At 31.6% G+C, this 14,508-nt stretch overlaps 1 protein-coding gene across 1 annotated transcript; it reads right to left on the minus strand.

The window, feature by feature from the left end:
• Nucleotides 1–3,338: 3,338 nt before the first annotated feature.
• On the minus strand, nt 3,339–7,688 carry LOC105127285 (trehalase-like). Its single transcript, XM_011028525.1, has 11 exons — nt 6,856–7,688; nt 6,501–6,620; nt 5,966–6,081; nt 5,768–5,868; nt 5,534–5,643; nt 5,291–5,363; nt 5,036–5,203; nt 4,855–4,942; nt 4,153–4,252; nt 3,760–3,973; nt 3,339–3,674 (listed from the first exon to the last, which is right to left on the minus strand). Exons 1-11 carry the CDS (start codon nt 7,434–7,436, stop codon nt 3,591–3,593), a joined length of 1,755 nt encoding a protein of 584 aa, XP_011026827.1. The 5' UTR covers nt 7,437–7,688; the 3' UTR covers nt 3,339–3,590.
• Nucleotides 7,689–14,508: the final 6,820 nt, after the last annotated feature.

The raw sequence follows: 14,508 nt of genomic DNA on the forward strand, positions 1-14,508 counted from the left end.
CGACTCTACACAAACCATGTGGTCACTCCATTTGTTGGGATAAACATGCATTTAGTTCTTCACCATGGATTAATTAACTCTGTTAAGAGCATTTATTTTTCTCTACTTCATATGGAGAAGTAATCACAGAATCCTTTTCATTCACTTTTTTTTTTTTAAGTTTTGTCTAGAAAAGTTGGAGCTGGCACTGATTGTAAGGATAAGCACAAATCTATTGGATACTTGTCAGTCATGAAACTAATTGCCTGCATCTGCTAAAAGCTTCAATCCCTCAACGCCACCATCTTCATATTTCCTAAGAAATGAGAAAATCGTCTCGAGGCCAGATTCCATGTTCTGGATGGATTAGACACCAAATGAAACCCTGGTGGAGAATTCTCCACTATCTGCCTATAGTAAACTCAAAGTTAAAGCCCTGTAATGGATCATGATTTCAGCAAAATTGCTGCCCATGATCATCAAGACGTGCGAGTAGCAAATATTTTGAACTCCCAACACAAGAATTCCTCTAGATATAGCAAGTATGGCATTCATAATTGTTGCGCGTAGTTGCTTTGCTCAATTTTTTTTTTTCAGTTCATAAATGGTCTGCAGATTTTATGCATGCCCATACCAGTACTCTATATGAAGCCTTCAACATTCATCTGATTTACCTTTTAAACGGAAGTTGGATATGGAATTAGGAAGTCCTTGGTTGTGAGGAGCACAGTATCACAGCTAAGAATACAGGCATAAAGGAAATGAGACTGATTAATTAAATTCATTCATTAATAAAAGAAGAAATAAGACTGATTGAGTTTAATGAAATATATTGTCATATGATAAAAAAATAATGGCACAAGGAAATTAAGTGGAAAACAGATTGTTTATTTATGCTTAGAATGCAGCAATAAACTGCTGTGCCAAAATCCCTCTCTTCTGTTTCCTAGGCAATCAGCAATCTATATTCCGGTAGATCACTAATTCTCAATATGCAGTCGGCTGCAACTTTGAGACCTGAATCTATTTCCAGCCAAAGAGTTCCATATCCAGAGAGGAAATATTAGCTCGGATCAGACCTCCAACTGGGTTCCTGGTGGCTCTACCAAAATGGGCAGGCTCAAATTTCCAACACAAGTGACCCTGGGAGAATCAGGCAAATCTAGCTATTCCAGCTCATGCGAGAAGCTCCTTCAGCTTCTCTTGCCTCAGGTTGGTGGGTATTATAGTGTCCACCCAGAGCTTGCCTGGAGTTGGAAGCTCGTGCTGGCAACCTTAGTGCTGTCAACGGAGTACTTGGTCTTGAAAGAATTTTCGGCTGCAACGTACTCGAGTCTCTTAATTTTCTTAGTTTTTGTTCTTGTGCATAGGCAGCGATGCAACCAACTTTTATGCTCAACTCTTGGTTCTACACGCCTACTCTGGGATTCTTAAATACACAAATCATGTCTGCACTCTATTTGTTGAGATAAACATACAGTTGCTTCTTTACCATAATCACAAGGGTGTTCTTATGAAGATTAGACCAAATTAATTAGTATAAGATAGATTAACTTAATATGGAGAGAGCATATAGTTTTTCTTTGCCTCATGGAAAAGTAATAGTAAGAGAACCCTTGTCATTTTTCTCTGAGTCAAAAAGCAGTTAGATTTCTTTGTTTCTGATAGAAAAGCCGGTTAGAGCCGGTGCAAGTCTTGGCAGCCACCGCATTGTGAGGACAAGGTCAAATCTAATGGATACTTGGCAGTGATGAAACTAATTTCCTTCTTAATGTTGCTTTATTTACCTTATTACACATATGTCAAACAATATGTCTCCAGTATAATTGTCAGAAACCAATTAGTGTTCCAGTGGCTGGTGACATCAATATATTAGAAATTAATTTCTTATATCAACACTAGTGTCACACTATATTTCTATCTTTCTGATGCTAAGGAAAACACTAGCTGTGCAAAATCATTAAATAAAAAACTTAAATTGAGTTACAATAAGAAAAAAGAAATGAGGGAATCATCTCGAGGATGGATTCCAAGTTTCCTAATGAAGCTCCGGTAGCCTGCATGACTAGCAAACTTAGGGCATGGCCTGCAAGGACAGATCATAAGAAAAGCTGTTAGAACTTAGAACCTCTATACAACTACTTGAGCATTTTGGTGCCCACCTTAACCTTTCTTGGAATGTGAGGATCATTTGTCCAGCAAAATGGCGGCCGGACTCGGGCTGACAACTGAGAACATGCACTGCTTTGTATAAGAATACAAACTTGAAGAACAAGAAATGTCAGAAGCAGACATTTCGAACTCCCTACAGAAGAATTCCTTCCAGCATGTATTGTGTGTGATCCCAGATCATGTAATGGTAAAACCACTATATTAGGTAAAACCACCATGTTAATTGTTAAGAGACAGTAGTTGTCTCTTGAAATTAAAAACATAATACTCACTATTTATAATAAATTTGAAAAAGAAAAAATAAAAAAGAGAAAAAAGAAAGAAAGAAAGAAGAGGCAGTTATATCTTTTGTCTTTATTCTTTGATTCTCAGCTTGTTTATTGTTGGATTGGACTAAGATTTTAACAGTAGCTTTTAGACACGTTACTCTTCATTCTGAACGGTTGGATCGAAAATTGATGGTGTGAAAGTTCGTCGTTTTGACAGAAAGCGAGACTATTAGTATTGTGAGTTTTTTTCTTAAATACTTCTTCTTTAATCTTGTTTTATTCCAAGAATAAGTTGTTCTTGATGTTATTTATGTTGTAGTCCTTAATTGAATCTAAGAAAGAACAGTTATAAACCCATTATTTGTTGATAATAAAAGTTTTTAAGTGAACTACTGTTTCATGGTTTTTCTAGCATCGGGTTTTTCACGTAAAAATCTTGGTGTTGATTTGTATGATTGTTGTTTTATATTTGTTGATTGTTTGATCCTGATTTTGATTGTACAAAGAGAAAAAAAAAAAAAACTTGTGAATTATGAATTAATTCGAGTAAATTGATATCTAATTATTTATTTCTAGTTTTTCCAACAGCATGGCAGTGTTCATTCTTTTCTCCATGTAATCCTTATGATTCTTTCTCGTTTCGGTTCATAAAGTAATGGCATGCAGCTTTTGTATGCAAGCCCATGTAAGCACTCTATATGATGCTATGGAAGTTCATAAGCATGCTTTCGGATTGATGACCGTCTTCAAATTCTGATATGGATTACCTAAAAACAAAGCAAGGCCTTCGAATGCCTTTCCTCCATACAAGAGCGAGTGGAAGTGGACTGTTTCAGTAGGCCCATTATAGGCTGATAAAGAGGGATATTCTTTACCTTTTACAGGAAGTTCACATGAAACTAAAAATTAAGCCTCGGACGTCAGAAGCACATTCTGATATAAATAGGCTTAAATGCATGGTGTACAAAAGGAAATAACACCGTTGAGTTCATTAATCATTTTCTATTAAAAGATCACAGAAACAAGACTGATCGCGTGCAATAGGATCTATCAGCATGTGATCAAATTACAATAATGGCATGCATGAGGAAATAACGTGGAAAAAAAATGCCTTGGATCGCAAAAATAAACTGTTGTATAAAAAATCCCTCTCTTCAGTTTCCAAGCCGATCAACAACCTATGCTCCGGTCTTCAGGCCATCCAAACTCCTCCAAAAATGCCAATATAACTCCATTTGACCAACCAAAACCAGTCTGCATCACCAAAAAATCTTGAAATCAGTACAGATGTGTGTAAAATATGTATACGACCACACTTACTTTTAGGTTTTGTATGTACCTGGGGTATGTATTCTCCACCACCTCCAAATTCTCCACATTTTTGCACATCGTATTTTTCATGCATGGCGCCTGTTTTCTTGTATCCAACGTAGTTGGTTTTGATCCACCTCACAGCTATGTCTTCTGCCAATGACCTTGCTTCTTTTAATCCAGACCTCAGCAGACCTTCAACAATCATGTGTTGAAGTGGCGCCCAACCATTTGGAAAGTCCCTGTTTTTACATATTCTATCAGTTTATACAAAATTCAGATAAAGGCAGTTTTCCACAGATCTTTAAAAGGTTGGCAGACACAAAATTATGCCATAAAGGTTTCCAGGATTAAGATAAAGTAAGAACGACTTTTAAATTAAACGTTTCAGATAAAGGAAAAGGTAAAATAGATTACTAACCATTGTTGTCCTGAATTTATTAAAGAAGTGGCAATTCCAGCAACATGAATCAGGCCTGAACTTTGAAAACTCCCCATGACATTCTTCACCAAAGCAGCATCTTCACAATCGTGAAAATCAAGAGCATTTTCAGTATTCAACTTACAAAAGAAGAGAATATTCCGTATGGAAAAAGTCATCTCATGAATCAAAGGCCAAGGTGATCCAAACCTTTGCTTTCTAATTCTCAAATGGAAGGCTATCTGCAGACCTTATAAAAATCTCAACAGTCACTTAAGATGTATGAAGTCATACTGGCTTGTATCTTTTCTTAATAGATAAAGCCAGCATACGGTGGGTCCAGATAGCATAGCGATAAATTGGGGAAAGAGAACTTCACTTGTTTCACAACATTTACACCTGCGATCGATCCCTAGGGTCAATTCTGATGACCTTCTAATTATCTAGAGTAATAAAACTATCCGATATGACTGCTAGCTTACTCTTAACTGTGCTGAATAACTTGTCCCACTTTCAGTTCTACACAGTTTTCCTTCAATTTGAATCAGGAGCTTTAGAATACCTATAAGCTAGCAATTCGAATTAGAAAAGTAAATCCCTTATCTGCAAATTAGGGTGATTAAGATAAGTTTAATAATGATTTTCTCTATCATGCACATCATTTGTGCAAATGCTCGAAAGTGGACATGGAGAGTCACAAACCTGAATGGAACAAATCTATCCACAAAGGAATAAAGTTCGAAGCATATACATTCTGATTTTGGTTACAAGCTTGCCATGTTTCAGATTCCTGAAAGTATGAAATCAACAAAAATCAGAGAAAAATCAGAGAAAAATAGAATATCAGATAGTGGCTTTTCAAACACATGCATGAGGAAAATACCTTGCAAATAGTGCCATTAGCGAGCCTGTAATCAAACCACTGTCCCATCTCGCCATTCCAGAAAACAGAATTGATTGCATTTTTTCTTGCTTCTGCAGCTTCCAAGAAACTCTCCATTGTGGCTTTGTTTCCGAGGACATTTGCCAAAAAGGCAATATCTAGTTCCATCTGGAATGATAGACACAACGATCGCTTTGATATTAAGTGAAAAAATTACCGACTTTAGATTTTCTCTATAAGGTATTCGAACCATACCTTGAGTATGTAAACATTTAGATCAACAGGTAAAATTGATGTCGTGGACAATGTAGTGAATTCTGACGTATTCCTGTAACAAGGCAAATAAATGATAACAACTTAATTTTCCAATTCTGCTAAAATTCAACGATTATAACATTCTCATTATTGACATTATGACTAAACTGGTAAAGAACTAAAGATCCAGGACATTAAATAATTTTTTCTCGAACAAGCAAATTTTTATGATGCAAACATTACCTCATCCATCTTGTACTAAAATCCCATCCGGATTCAGCAGCTGAAGCTATGTCATGGTAAAACTGTTGTTTCTCAGAATTACTCAAGAACTTGGAAGCAGATTCCTTATCCTGTAAGAGAAAATAAGTAAACATATTACAAATCTTACGTATCTCTAATATACCTATATATATATATATATATGGAACAGAGTCAAATAATGCTTCAGTAACTCAGCCAGAGGCAAGAACATGCTTTTGTAGAAGATTCGGGCCTGGGTTTGTTCCACATTGCATAATACCGACTTAAGTTGTGGTTGCAGCCTTGAGCATCCTGGATGGTGACCTCATGTATCTCTACAACAAGAACAGGTATTGTTTACAAAAGCTCAAGAAACAAAAAAGAAATGAAACTAAACATAGAAGGAAAGCAAAAGGGCATATCACGCAGTACCAGAGTTCCAGAAGGCATGTTCTTTGAGCAATGCAGGAAGAGCCTTTCTAATCAATTCCACATCACAAGTTCTATTAAATATCTCATAAACCATTGCACTGAGGAGGGGAGGTTGGCTGAAAAAAGTTTACAAGATTATAGCTTAATTTCAAGCGTAAAAGAAGTCAAATCGAAGCAGAACTCATTTCAAGCAAATCACAACTAGGTTAAAAAAAGGGAAGAAGAAGAAGAAGGCACGGCCTTTGAGCTTGAAAGTCTCTAATTCATAATAAAAACAAAAAAATAATAATAATGGGAATGAAACAGGACAATCAGTAATGGGAAAGGGATTAGTTCAGGGATGATAACCCAGTTCTTGTGCAATTTAAAAGGAGAAAAAGAAGAAGCTGTAGATGATTCAATGAGAAAAAATTGGCAGGTAAATTATAAATATAGACAAGCACCTCAAACAATTCTTACACGAAGAAAGATGCAACAAGAACAGAAATTGAAAAATAGGAAAAGATAACTTGTCAGAAAAGGGAACAAGTATTACCTCCTATTGGTGTAATAGGCCCTTGAACCATTAAGAACATAGCCATATGTATCCACAAGGAAAATGAGATTTGTCACAATTGCTTTTGCAGTCTCATACATTTTACTTGCCAGCAAGCCCCTGCATGACAAGTACTCTTCTATATTATTCTCACCATAATTTGATGCACCAAAGAGGAATACTCCTGAAAGACTTAACCAATGGATCCCGTATGATATCGACCAATTAGCGGTTCATATAATTCTACCGAAATGCTAAACACACACGTAAGTAAAACCATCCAAAGATGTATAGAACAAGGTAAAGCAGAACAAAGACAAGCACCAAAAAAGGAAGTGCAGAAACATTAAATTACCTAATTACCCAATACGAGTCCCAATAATAAACCTCTATGAAGCGTGAACCTGGCACAACCACCGCCTCGGGCAAGGGGAGTAAAGTATGTAATTCAGGCTGTTCACGAACCCCATTGGAGACTTTTCTACTCAAATTCTTCCATAAAGCATGAACCTCGAGAGCCCATGCCCTCACTTCTGGATTCTTTACTTTAGGCAAGAACCCTTCAGGTTCAGGAACAAAATCCACTGGATCATAGTACAGGAGATCATCCCCTGCATCGTCAAAGTAGGTTGCAATAAACTGTTTCAAGTCTTTGACTGAAACAGTCCCGTTTTCACCTCTTCTTGTTAGCCCATCAAAAGCTTTCTCTGTCTTCGAAAGATTGAGTTTCAATGACAAATCGACGTAAAGTTTTGCGTCAAAGTTCTTTTCTCCAAAAGTGTCGAGGGCAGTTTCTTGGACACGTTCAAGAAAGGTAACCAAGGGTGTTGTTGGTACTACTGTTACACGGCATTTTTCAGACAAACTTCTTGTTAGAACCATTGTTGTTAGAAACAATAACGAAAAAAACACAAGATTAAGGATTTGTTGAGCCATGACTGAAAGATAGTGAAGGTGTCCATGGCGGTGATGATTGCTCCTGTATATGTATGAAGAGGGAGGGAGGAATTTCGAAGCAGCCGGCTATGGTTAAGAGTATTATTATTGTTTTTGGCTTCATATGCTTGTGACAAAACTTAGGGTTCAGGATGGGGTTAGATGCGAATTTTTAGTTTGGAATTTTGATTTGAAGTTTTGTGGTTCAGAGTTCAGACTTTGTAGTAGGGTTTTGATACTATTAGCCCACATGGTTGAATACCAAGAAATGGAGACTCCCGTGGACCTTTTGGCTGCCACTTGTATCTATTTCATTCATCCATTCATTTATTTATTGAGTATATATACCTTTCCAACTTCTATTTATTATTATCTATGCTTTCTCTGACTGTATTCGAACTTTTTTCTGAATTTAAGAATTAATTTTTATATTTTCAATTTTAGTTTTAATTTCGGTATATTTAAAACCAATTCTTTTTGTTATTTTCTTCAAGGTTCTTTCTGTATTTTATATATAAAAAAACCATTAAAATGATTTAAATACGCCAAACATCAATCTTTTTAAACCTAATTGATAATTCTTTATATAAAAAAATAATTTTAATATCCTTTAACCTAACAAACCAATCTTGATTATTTTTTCTATGGAATTGATTTTAAATTTTATAAATAAAATCTAATTTCATAATTAATTTTATCCATCTATAAAGTATGGTTTTAAATTAAAAAAAAAGATAAATTTTGAGGGTATTGGTTTATCTTTTGAGACAAAGAAGAAAGGATATTTAGGCTACTACAATTTCTTAAAATTAAAATTAGAAAAATTGGATGGGACAATTAAGATAATACTATAAAATTTTAGACTTATTTGTTTTGTTTTCAAAAATTTAAATTAATTTAATATAAGAAAATAAAAATCATCAAGTAGGTTAAAAATCAAATAAATAATTGAGAGTACAAGAACTACTTCTTAGACGAATTTAAGTTTCAAAGAAATTTGACGAGTTTTACTTTATTTTTTAAGAAGTTTGATCAATATTACTTTATTATTTTAGAATACATGCCTTTCCAACTTGATTATGCATTTATTCTAACAAAAAAAATTATCTTGTCATTGCAAAGATAAGGAAATTAAATTGGATCGCTTGTATCAAAATTGATATATTATTAGGTTGTGTTTGGTTAGTATTTTAAGATATAAAAAATAGATTAGATAAAAATATATTTGGTTGAAGGAAAAATGATAAAAACATAAAAATAAGTTTTTTTAAATAATTTCAAAGTAATTTTTATTTTATTTTTCAAGACAGTAAATACAGGAAAAGAAGAACGAAAATCTAATTAGTGCTGAGTGGTGTGTTTGCATGTGATTCAGCATCCAAAGACTCTATGAATAAACCAAAAAAATGTCAATAAAAATAAACTTAAAACTCAGCTTGGGAAGAACTATATTTTGATTCAAAATATTATATAATACACTAAAAAAACTGGATTTTTTTCATGGTGTGTTTTAGTGAAACACCTAGCACATAGGTTTTTTTTTTCTCATTTTCAAACTTTTTCTTAATTGAAAATCCTTCTATGATCTAATTAAATAAATTGGATTTAAAATTATGGTAAATATACAAAATTAAAAAGTTGATTGGCTACAGAGAAAAAAATTAGCAATTTGATTTTATGTTTTTTAATCAATTTAGTGATGTTTTGAGTTAACGATATGATATCCCCTCTTAAGACCAATATTAAAAAAAGAAGAAGCATGAGGCCTAATTTTTTTCTCTAATTAATAAAAATTTTAAAAAATAATTTATTTTAAATATTATTAATTTAATAATTTAATGAATTTTTAAATAAATTAGGAACATATTTTTAGTTATTATTTAAAATTTAGTCTAGTCAAAATATCTTCATTTCTAATTTTTATTCAAATCAAGTGGAGTAACTTATTTTATGATTAGTATCTCAATAATAATCTTTTAATCATAACCAAATAAATATTTTCATGATTCAGCGTTTGTATTTTTATTTGATTTGAGTTACGGGTTTATGAAAATAACTTGATTTAGTTTGAGATAATCAAAGATATCATGGTCTTGATAATTAAAAAAAAAAGTCTTTGTGTCCATTAGATTTCAAGTTCATGATAGAAATTTTACTTACAAATAAAAAATATATTAATAATGCTTGTATGTCATTTTGTCTTTTTTTCTTTAACTCCACCTTGCAATGAAGGACGGACCAATCACTTAGTAAAATATATTAAAAAATTAGGTTTCTTTATAGTGATTTTATTTTTTATATAAATAGTGAAATACTGAGCTTTTTTCTTTATTTTTAAATTATTTTCTTTTAATTAAGTTTTTTTATGGCTTAACTAGATGAAATTATGATAAACACGTCAAACAAAAATATAAAATACAGAGAAAAGAAATAGTCAATCCAAAATTTATGACAATTTTTAAAGTTTATTTTGTATATTCTTTATGTTGTAAAGAGGAGGGGAAACTCGTCATAAAATGAAAAAAAAAAATTATTGGTTGTCAAGATTCTAAAAACCAAAATAATCAAGTTTGATGATAAAAAATTCCATTCAATGAGAAACTTTATATTGCTTAAGGTAGACCGAACTCAATAAATAATTGTTTTCATTTGATTTTATATTTCTAACCGATTTAAGATTGTTTTAATTGAAAAATTGATTTATTAAAGCTCTAGAAATGTTTTGGATGAAAATAAATTTTAAAAAATATTTCTATGACAACTTCTACTAACTTTTTAGCTACAAATACAAATAAACTATGTACGTGTAAGCTCAGTCACAAGATCTAGACTTCTTAAAAAAACATTAAAAGAAAGTTTATACATGAGACCTGAGCTTTTAGGCCAGTCACACTTGATTTAACCTATTTTTTTAATTAATTAATTTAATATGTTAATATTTTGAATTTTAAATTAATTAAGAATATATTTTAGTAATTATTTTAAAATTTAATTTATAATTTAGAAATTGAATTCAAAACATCTTCATTTCTAGATTATATTCAATTTGAATAAAGTAATTTTTTTTAATGCACGATACCATTTTAATTATAGTCAAATAAATATTTTAATAATTTTTGTATTCGTATTTTTATTTTATGGTTTTGTTGTGATAACTTGAGTTACTCTGAATGGGTAGAGAATACCACCATCTTGATAATTAAAAAAATCTTGATAATTAAAAAACTTTGCTTCATATATATTAAATTGCATTTAGCAACCAAATTTTAATTGCAAAAGGAAAATACATTATTAACCCCTTGCATTTTTTTATGTTTTAAAAAGATTCTAACCCATGACGAAGCGTATATCACTCACCTGGTATCTTGTCTGTAGAAAAACAAAAAAAGTGTCTTTTCTTTGATGGTTGTTTATCTACAAGTGTATGGAAGGCTGGTGCAACTTTCCTTCCCTCGTAGGGAAACAGATAAGAGGAAAACAAACAGAACTGTAAAATAAAATAATGTAGTGCACATGTTATGCAAGGCATTTGGATATATAATTTTAAATCATTTTTAGTTTAAGAATATATTAAAATAATATATTTTTATATTTTAAAATTTATTTTTAAAATCAATTCAACAGAATAATTTAAAAATATAAAAAACCTTAAAAATTCTATAAAACACAACACAATACATAACAACAAACTTGCTATAAAATAAATCAATTATCATGGTAGTGTGTTTGGAAATATAATCATGATTATTTTTTAAAGTATTTTTATTTTGAAAAATATATTAATAATATTTTTTATTTTTTAAACTTTAATTTTAAGATTAAAATATTAAAATAATTTAAAAATATTAAAAACATATTAATTTTTTTTAAAAAAATCAATTTTTTTTTAAAGTTATTTTCAAATGAAAACACCCTCGAATCGCGTTCCTATCTGCTGTCCTGTGAAATACTTGTAATCCAATTAAACTCTGTTTGCCCTTTTATCTGTTTGTTTATTATTGGATGTGTACTACAGAAGCCGTACGAATTTTAGTGAATCACAGGATTGCTGCTTTTTCTCAAACGTACCTAATTAACCAATGATGCGATGCCACAAAATCGCTTTCTGACCAGTTTGTTTAGGCTATTTTGACCAATTAAATAAGGAGTTTAGGCTATTTTGACCAATTACATAAGGAGTTGGACGGGACATCGATACGGATGTACCGGAAACTGCGATTACATTCAATAATTTCTCGAGAAGAGAAAAGGAAAAAAAAAGAGAAAAACAGAGAGATATTTAATATTTATATTAAATATTATGAAGTTGTGGTTACATTTATATTTATATCAAAGAAAAAAACAGCTCCCTTTCCCAGCAACATAGCCTTTTTTGGCACCGCCACCACTACCAAATCAAGTTTCTAAACTTTCCTTAGCCTACATTTGTTTCCTGTATTCCATTTTAAAAAAAAAATTATTTTTATTTTTTTTGTATTTATTTATTTTTAAAAAAATTAATTATTAAAAAATATTTTTCAGTTAAAGAAAAATTTAACTTGATTTTTAAAAAAGTATTTTTAAAAAAAATTTAGACGAAAAATACTTTTTGAAAGTTGTGAAAATTTAAAAATGTTATATTATTTACTAATTATATCAAATTTGATCCTCAAACTTTTGATTGTTATATATATTTTGTTTTTAATATTTATTTTTTAATTTCATCTCTTAAAATTTAATTTTTATATTAACTTTAGTCCTTATTTTTATAATTGTTATTTGCTTTTTCCATATCATTTTTTTATTAAAATTTTTTATCTATCAAATTTGATCCTCATTCTTTTGATTGTTACTTATTTTATTTGAACTAATTTATGAAATGTTTATTATTATTATTATTTTAATTTCTTCATCTTTCATTTTTTTTATTTTTTAGATTTGATTTTTTTTATTTTGATTATTATTTATTTTATTTGAGATAATTTATGAAATTTTTTTTTCAATTTTATTCTCATTCAACTTTTTAATTTGCCGGAGTTTTTTTTTTTTATTCTCATTCAACTTTTTAATTTGCCAGAGTTTTTCTTTATTATTTTAATAAACTTGAGAAAAATAAAACATTAATAAGTTATTTTTCATTTATTTTTTTATGACATAACTAAATGAGACCTTAATCATACTATAAAATCTCATCAATATGATCGGTAGAGTTTGCTAGTTATTTTCTATTAAATAGCAGAAAATAATTCATTTTTTCTAAATTTCATTTACTTTTTCATGACATAACTAAACAGGCCTTAATTATACTATAAAATCCCATCAATATAATCGGCAAAGTCCACTAGTTATTTTCTATCAAATAGTAGTAAAAAATAATTTATTTTTTCTGAATTCATTTTAAAAAAATTATTTTTTAGCAAACAAATAAATCCTTAACCATACTATAAAATCCCATCAATATGATCGGTAAAGTCCACTAGTTATTTCCTACTATATTCCAAGAATTGTATTTGCCAACACTAGCGCATCAAAGCCAACTTCTTACATAGCTGCGAGTATTATTTTAAGTTCCTAGGAGGTTGGTGGGAAAGAGAATATGGTGTTTCCTTGAAGAACTGCATAATTGTAGATTACAATATGAAAGAAAGAAAAACGACGTGAAAGGTTCTGTTCTATGCATGACTAGTGAAACAAACATTCATAATCAAAGATAGAGAGCGCTGCACAAGAACCCTTATAAGCATTTTTCTTAGTAACTTGTAACGAAACAAGGTTGCGTAGCCAAAATGTATAGGTTGGTGCTTTGGAAATTGAATTTGACCCTATAAATTCTGTAGAAAAATAAATAACGAAGTACATTACACAGTAACTGACCGAAAAGTACTTTCGCTGGGGAAAAACTCTGTACCATGTCAAAATGAAGAAGAAAGACCGGTCCTGAAATAGTCAGGAGAAGGGGAAAAACGAAGGGTAAATTCACCTCCCCACCTCAGCCAAGGTAATTGTGATTCAGCTAGCTAAAAGCTTATATACCGAGGTCAGAGGGATATGTAATCCTTTTGTCTTTTAGGGAATAAATCCTGGAACAGAACACTAATTTTGGGTGATGCAGGAAACAACGGCCCTGAAAATCTGGATGTTGAACCAGGGAAGAGGACAGAAAAACAGCTAAGGCTGACTAGAGCCAGTAACTCAGTTTAGTGCTACTTTCGCCCTTTATTTACCGACTTGAAAAGGAAAACTGAAAAAACTTCAGTCAGTAACTTCTTCAAAAGATTCCTCCATGTAAGAAACTCTACATCAAAAGAGACAAAGAAGGGCACAAGAGATTGTTCTGGTCTAAAGATCAAAGGGGACTCGAGTTCATGGAACTGTCTACTTCCCAGGGAAACAAAGCTACTTCATCCCCACAAAGGCAAACCAGAATTCAGGCAAAGAACAAGGCTTTGAAGGGGGCGAGGTCAAGGTTGTACATAATTTGCCGTTGTGTGGTCATGCTGCTTTGTTGGAAGGAGCGCAAAGATGAGTAATGCTGGTAAGTTGAACATTCACTAACTAGCATCCTGTTCAGATCAGCAAATGTATTTACTATTACTTTTCATCCGGCGAGACTAGGAACCTGGTGTAAGTACAAGGTTGAGAGAAACAAAGATGTAAAATATCTGCGGCATAGATGCAATGAAATGTTGAATCAGGGCAATGCAATATGTATTCTAGTAAAAAATCATATTTAGCTTCAATCCTCTGCTGTTTTTCTTTCCTTCTTCAAATACATGGTCTTCTTGAAAATTATGTCCAAGTATTTTCACTGGGGTAATGACAAGAAAATATGACGCAAACACACCCGTATACAGCGTATAGATATAACTTCCACATAGCACAACATCCAAACAGGAAGTTAAAGCGAATATGACAAATAAAATATAGAGACAAGAGGCTGAATGATAATGATAAATACTAGTCCGAACCCAATATTCTTCCTATGTTATCGAATGTCTTCGACCAGACCAAGGCTCCTGTGGGATATAATTAAGGATGCATTCAAATCCAACTCTCTCAGCAACAACTGCTCCATGAGTAGGGTAGTTCAGGC

This window comes from Populus euphratica, unplaced genomic scaffold (assembly GCF_000495115.2).
Source record: "Populus euphratica unplaced genomic scaffold, PopEup_1.0 scaffold7.1, whole genome shotgun sequence".
In the NCBI taxonomy this organism is placed as follows: Eukaryota; Viridiplantae; Streptophyta; class Magnoliopsida; order Malpighiales; family Salicaceae; genus Populus; species Populus euphratica.